At 38.2% G+C, this 7,503-nt stretch overlaps 1 protein-coding gene across 1 annotated transcript; it reads left to right on the forward strand.

Moving 5' to 3' along the window:
• The first annotated feature begins 436 nt into the window (after positions 1-436).
• On the forward strand, positions 437-2,644 carry FGFBP1 (fibroblast growth factor binding protein 1). Its single transcript, XM_026075670.1, has 2 exons — positions 437-586; positions 1,907-2,644. Exon 2 carries the CDS (start codon positions 1,928-1,930, stop codon positions 2,642-2,644), a length of 717 nt encoding a protein of 238 aa, XP_025931455.1. The 5' UTR covers positions 437-586; positions 1,907-1,927.
• The last annotated feature ends 4,859 nt before the right edge of the window (positions 2,645-7,503 follow it).

The raw sequence follows: 7,503 nt of genomic DNA on the forward strand, positions 1-7,503 counted from the left end.
TCTGTTTTGATTTTAAAATGTTCACCAATACATTTTTGAGAGAGGAGATAAAGAAATGTCCCAAAGGTAACTTTAGAATGCTTCATGGAATGGATTTCATTTTATAAAGAATGGATAAACACTACTACCCAAATTCTACTAAATGCAATGGTAGTGCAAGTTGTTGAGGTCATTGCTAGATACAGCTTTTGGTGGCTGGGAAGAGGTGGTGTGTTTTTTTTGTTTTTTTTTTTACAGAAGTTCATGATTTGATAATGTTCTTGTCATTGTGCTCAAAAAGGGAGGGACTTGGCTAAAGTAACATCTCATTTATACAAACACACCTTGTCACTCCACTGTAGCTGGTTTTTTGTTTTTTTTTTTGCTATGAATGAGAACTGGCATTTTCCCAAGGAGGTGTGGCAAAGGTAAATGAACATGGCACTGAAGTATCCTATTGTGTTGTAATAGTCTTCCTGGAGACCTGAAGGTGTGTCTCTGCCTTTATAAATACCACACTGCTTTTACAACTAGCTCTGATTCTTTTGAAGGAGCCGAGCTTCATCGTGAATTGCATCTGGATAACTCCAAGTACTGTGCGAGGTATGTCTTTTAGTTATCTTACTTCTGCACTGTTCCACTTGAAACAGAACGTTACTGTCACATCATTAAGTTACCATATTTGCAATAGAACTTTAAATACCACATGGTATTTTCTGTAAGGATCAATTTATAGTGTTTTTTATGCAGTGAAAAGCTATGGAATAAGGCATGAAGCAAGTAAAATAAGAACTACGCAAAAGTGGGACCTGTTCACATCTACTGAATACCTATATTTTCAATATTAGTAAATTTATGAAACTAAAGATATTTGCAGATAGGAGAATGCTGAATAGATACCATATTAGCATGCCATCACATGAATTTCTGCTTTTCTTATATGGAAACTTGGCTAAAGAAACAGCCAAGATGGAAACATCTGAAAATACATTTAGGGATCTGATCAACTAAATGCCGGATTTGAACCCTCTACTATTACGGTATGCTCTGTCAGAGCTTTGATCATGAAAGCTGCTTCATACAGAGAAACCTCTAAAGAAATGAGCTTTGTGCAGATGTAAGGATCAGCTTGATAATAATTTGCTTACTAGCTACATTTCAAAACTGAAAATTTATATATTTGTCGCTTGAGCTGAGTAGCTTTAGACATAGCCAAGTATACTGCAGGTATCTTCAAAAGCAAGAAGATATTTATATTTGTTTAACAGTCAAAGCACTGAAGAATGCATGAATAGTTACTCTTTTTGGTGTCCAAAAAGACTAAAGTAATTTTGTCAATAGAAATCTGAAATATTGGCATTACCAGTGAATTAAGACAATTTGCAAGAGGCCTAAAAAGTAATTGTGCTCAACTTGACTTGAATGGCTTCCTTTCTGTTTGGTGCATTTTTAAAGAAAAGCCAAAGATCGGAGTCAAAACAGCTTATGTGCCGTTCACAATACCTCCAGGAAATGGGAGGTCATGGAACAACAGTTGCTTTATCTTGTATAACTTCAGGCATTCACCTGAGATAGACAAGTCCCAGGTTCAAATTCCTTCTCTGACTGCAATGGAGATTTTTAATTGAGGTACCTCAATTACTGGGCAGTAGCATGTCCTGGGAAAGAGTGTCTTCTGTTGGAGCTATTCCCTATTGCATGGATAGTTAAGTAATTGGATCAGAAAGACTTACATTTCTCAAGAATAATATGAAATGGCTCTAGAAACCAGAGATTATTCACACAGGCCAGAGGATCTTGTCAGTAACCTCATTCTAATATGCTATCAAAGAGCAGTGCAATATCATGTCCAAAATACTGCAAGTATTCAGTCCAGAATTAAGTGAAAATATATTAATATATCTATATTTTTTCATTTGGAAAGCAGATAACAAGCAAAACAAAGGCCATGAAGATCAAAAGCTTTGGACTTCTTTGTGTGTTGATTCTGGTCTCTCAGATGTTACTAGCTAACTGTGAAAGACAGAAGGAAAGAAAAAAAGAAAGACAAGGTATAGAAAAGGGTGGAAAAAGTCAAGCTGAATCTAACCAACAGAACGAAAAGGGGAAGAAGTCAAAAGGAGGAAAGGCATCACCTAAAGGCAAGTTTAAAACCAAAGAAAATGCTGAGTGCACCTGGGCAGTGGCTGACATCAATGCTGCTACTGTGCACATAGAATGCAAGAATGGTGAAAGCAAGTTCTGGTGTGAATTCTCAGGAGACCCTTCCACCTGTCCACAGTATGTGGCAAACCAGAAATCCTACTGGAAACAAGTGTCCCGATCCCTAAAGAAGCAGAAGCAGATCTGTCAAGACCCCAAAAGTGTCCTAAAATCTAAAGTTTGTAGGAAAGGCCCGCAAAGCGCTCATCTCAAATTGACAGGCTCAAGCCTGCTAACGTCAATGGGTCCTGTGAAAGTGAATGCTACTCATCATGCAAAGGAAGGTGCACAGACTTCAGCCTCTGCTTCTGTGACTAAAAAGCAGCCAGAACAAAATTCCCAAGACTGTGTTGAAGATATAGATTATATTGATCAGAAAAAGGTGGCTAAGGAATACTGTCCAGAAAGCTTGCTCTCTTTCTGCAACTTTTTTATCACAATGATACAAGACAAAAAATGCTGAGGAATGTTTGTAAAACTCTGAATCATGGAAATCTGGTCTCATCTAAGTTACTGCAAAACTATTCCAGATTTTATTCTCATGTTACATAGTGTATATAAGAAAAAAAAAAGGCATACGGTTGTATATTTATGTATCTTTTCTGATTTTGTATTTACAGAACAGACTACATTTGGCATAGTTGAAGATGTTATAGATTTGTTTGCATATATATTGCTATGCAGGTATTACCAATAAATGTTACAAAAGATGTCCCTCTTTGAGCTGTGCTAGCCAAAGTGATGAATTCAGTGCTATGCACTTCTTGGTTGTGTTCAATACTTTTGACCTAAAAATTACTAAGAAAAATAAACTTCAAAATATATTCAAAATATTCTCTCTCTTTCTCTGTGTTTCAACTAGCTTCCTCTGTATGTGCTAGGCCTTTATCCAAGATAGGTTATTCACAGGATCCAGGCAGAGTGTTGCTTATAAAGCAGTTTTAACAATACTTCTGCAGCTTTGCAGAATTCAGCTTTCTCAGCCAAATTAAGTAACATTTTATATTATCATTAATTTTTCATCATCATGATAACAAAAGGAAAAAAGATTTTCAGACTGTAATAATTTTGCAAAGCTTTGACTTCCCAATCTCATCAAAAGATCTCAGAAAAGTTTGCAAACTTTCTTTCTTTCATCTCTCCTGTGGTATAAGGTGCATTGTACTCGTTTTCTGGCAGGTAAACTGAGACACAGAGATTAAATGGCTTGTCCAGGTTCAAACAGCAAGATAGTAATGGACTAAAGAACAGGCCCAGAACTGGACACCTTATTCTATACACTAATACACTTGTGCTCCATGCTGCTTGTATATGCTTTTGAAGTTCTGTTATCTTTGTCTATGGACAATAGTAATAAATACTTTTCTATGCTTTAGGCTTCATCTGTGTTTTTTGAAAAACAGCCAAACTCTGCAAGAATAGAGATTTTAGAAATTCAAAAGCTAAATAATGACAACTGATCTTTGCTAATCTTTGAAACTCCAGCTGGAAACAATGTAATATGCAAATTAAACTCTTCCACTGGCATTGGGCTGGAAAGAATGGTCTTCTACCACAGTGGTCCACTTGGAGAAACTTGAACTTTCACAAAATATAATTGCCCTGAGCATTTCTAGCAGATTAAAATAATATTTCTGCCTCTCCAGCTCGTACAGCCTTTTCCCTACTACAGTTATCCCACTGCTATGCCCTGGCTTGGCCTCAGTTTTTTAGGAAATGTCTTTAAGACGGGTAGTTACGATTAACTCATCTCCTGCCACTTCCCTCTTTTCCTTCATTGTCACACATTCTCACTTTGTATTTAAATGAGCATGTCTGGGATGGATATTTTAATGCTACTCTGGCTTGTTGCTAATGTCGTAGAGGCACATGTCATTATCTGTCAGTTTATATTTTCTTTGCAATGAAAAAATAGATTAGCAAAAGTACTTAAATTTAGACAGAAGTCCTCAATAAGAGAAGAAAGGAAAGTGCTACAAAACACAGCTTTTCAGCTTTTTGCTTGTTAGTAGGGATCATGCTGTGTTACATAGTGTTGAAATGTTTTTGGCAGTCAGGAGGAAGGCATGGCATCATCTCTGATATTAGCCACAGTGTTTTAAAGAGGACATTATTCTGGATTTTCTCATAAGTACTTGGTTTGGTATACAGTTACATTTTTTTGCTACTTGTGACACTGCTACAGGCAAATTAATCTCTATGAGACAAATGTCTTGAATGTAGCATGCTGTTATTAGTTAGGCAAACTCTGTAATTTTAAAAGGATTCAGCTGTATTTTGCAAAGTCCAAACGGCGAAAAGGAAGAAGGTCCTTTCTATGAAGTTCCAATCTCTGCATGCCCTTTGGGAGAACTAAGTATTACCAGGATATACAGTATAAGTTCTGTTAGACTCTTCCTGCTGCAAAGCAAAACTCCAATAAAGAGGCTTTAGTGCTAACTCCTGAGGAGACTGGAAGACACAGTCATTTTGGTGCCACGCAAGGGGGAAAATCAGCTACCACCTCCTTATTATCCAAATAGATATGTAAGTATTGAAAGAGCAACAGAGTTCTAGCTTCTAGATACCTTGTCTTTTGGCCTACACCACTTAGCATTAGGAGACTGTAGAAATACAAAAGTAAAGAGATGCAGAGGATGCATTAGAAGCAAACATTTGGCTCAAGCAATCACCTGCTGAAGCAGTTAAGTGTGAATACCTAATCCAGTATACAGACACCTGTATAATAGTTTCAGCTCACAACTAGAGCACTGACCAGGGCTGGCTTAACAGCCTGCTGTTACCCTCACAAATATTAAATTAAGGAAGTACTTCATTGCCTTAAGTGTGATCCACCCCTCACTGTGCTGCCAGGAGGTACTGCCCTCTCTGTGGCTGCCGGCCAGCCAAACAAACCAAGCCAGAGTGACACATTCCAAAGCAAATTCCAGTCCAAGATGTCAGACCTGTGAATTAGATCTCTGTGCGCAGGAGTGTCAGCAGCTGGAACCATGTGTGGGAGCTGCACTCTCTTCTGCGGGGATGAGTTCCATTTCTGCTTCTTTGTTTTGTTTTCTTTCAGGACCTACTTGTATCTCTGTGCCTGGCATTCTCCAGCAGGAAAACATGCTCAATCTCAACAGTTCCAGAGTGCACTTCACCTGCGATGTATGGAATTGTTCCAATATCCTGCAAGGATGGTGTAAAATACCAGGTTAGACATGGAGAAAAGATCTATGTGAAGCCTTTATCCTTGGAAAGTGGGCTAATGTGAGAGCCCACATGTCAAAACTGCCTCAACCAAAGAATAGGATTTTTAACCTTCTATGGTTATGTAATTTTACCTGTTCTTCAGAAGGGGCACCTTTCAGAATAGCAAGGTCTGAGGAAGTATGGCTAACTTCATGAACAATCTTTTTCATAACAGCATAGACCACAATTCTAAGTACTTCTGAGTTTTCATGACATTTACCAAGCCTTGTGTTTCAGTCACACATCTACAAAAATATCACTTGACAACAATTACATATGAGTTGCTTTCTTCTGGGCATTACAGAGCCAGTTAGGTCAGTATAACCTTGGTGCTTCAGGAGCCAAGTTGGTTAGGACAAATAAAGCATTTCCTGGCGTTCTTCATCTCAAGATCTGTGGTCATTATGAAAAAGTTCACTCTTGAGTTCTCTTCTATGCATTTTTTCCCCTAAGTGCTCCAGTTGTCATTGTGTCAAAACTTCAGATTTGAATAATTTGGAGAAATGGTGGTAGTGAGTTTTCCAATAGCTTCTGTATAGCAGGTCAAGAGGGAACACTGAATGAAAATGATGTCTGTGCAGCCCAAGTTCTCTTTTCTACCATAATCAAAGCATAAGGAGCTCTGCTTTTTTAGAGGCTCTCTGAGTTGTGAAAACATCAGCCCCATTTTACACCTGGGGAAGCGATGTATAGAAAGAATGGATGACCTGGAGTCATGGGAAGAAAATCAGTAGCTGAATCAGGAACAAAACAGAGGTCCTCAGAGTTTCAGTGGCCCCTGTCTCGTGCCTCTTGATTAGATCATTCTGGACAGGCACAACATATACTTGTTCTTTAAAGTATCCAGCTAACTTCTAGGTATTTAAAAATTATTAGGAGTATCTTTGGTAGAAATGTAGTTTTGTTTCCAGTACAATATAGTTTGTTTATATAGTATTTCTGCAGTTTCTACAGTTTGTTTTTATAACCCTATGTATTATAATTTGAATATTACTTAGAAAGAAGAGTAGGGCTTTTGAAGATGAAAAACTTGTTCCAGCTTCAGAGATAAAGAAGTTTCAGGGAGTTTCCCTACTCTTGCAGTGTGGAATACTGACAGATGTGGTAACCTCTTTAGACTATGGATGATCTTTTTAGGTGGTCCCAGCCCCACATATACTCACACACTCACAAACTCTTCCCAAAATTTGGAGAAACAAAAAAAAGGTTGAAAAAAAAAAGGAGAGAAAAGTTTGAAAGTCAGAATTTTTCCAAAGAGATCTCCTCAAATATGACAATTTTATCTAGGGAATTTTAGGTGTGTCTCTGTATTTACCAAAAAATGGAGAGAGAATATTAGTGCTCAACAAATAACTCTGGCAATGCAATACTGGCTAAGAATCTTTAAAAATGCCAGCCTCTTTACTTTAAAGCTTTTATTCTTTCATTATTTTCTGTAGTATATTTTCCACTCACTTTCACACACTATTTCATTTTAATGAATTTCCATTCCTTTTGCAATCCCCTTTATTCATTTACTACTTTGGCAACAGTACAGTTTACACATCTAATCTCAAAATACATTGCAGGACTGCTTGTAGGAGAATACAATGGGAGTGACTCAACCTTCCTGCTTCCAAGAGCGCCCAACCCTCCTCTTCCCCTGAGGGGGCCAATGAGTACCTACCGCCTGATATCACCTCACCTGAATTTGGCCAACCATCACAGAGGCTGAGTGTTCAGTCATGACACATTTTACACTGCTGTGCTCAATGTGTGTAGACATAGCTGAACCTTGATAACAAATTCCCCTCCCTTTTCCACCTTTTCCTTAGTTTTTCTGATGCTGCCCTGAGCAGGGCAGCTTAGTACTTGTTAGTAGCTGCTGCACCTCACCTGTGCCTTCACCCAGTTTTCATTCCATTTCAATATATTATGTTGTTTGTTGCTCTAGGCTATTTCCAAGGGTGATTATCGCTTTGATTAGCACTTTGATTAGTCCCAGTCCTGAGACTTGATCAAATGGGAAAATCCAGCTTTGAGGCCAGGAAGTTCCACAGGTTCCAGCTTGCAGAGGTGTCTTGCAATCTTGTCACCACGGTGGCAGTACCA

The sequence above is a fragment of the Apteryx rowi genome, unplaced genomic scaffold (assembly GCF_003343035.1).
Source record: "Apteryx rowi isolate R43461 unplaced genomic scaffold, aptRow1 scaffold_409, whole genome shotgun sequence".
NCBI classification, from domain to species: domain Eukaryota; kingdom Metazoa; phylum Chordata; class Aves; order Apterygiformes; family Apterygidae; genus Apteryx; species Apteryx rowi.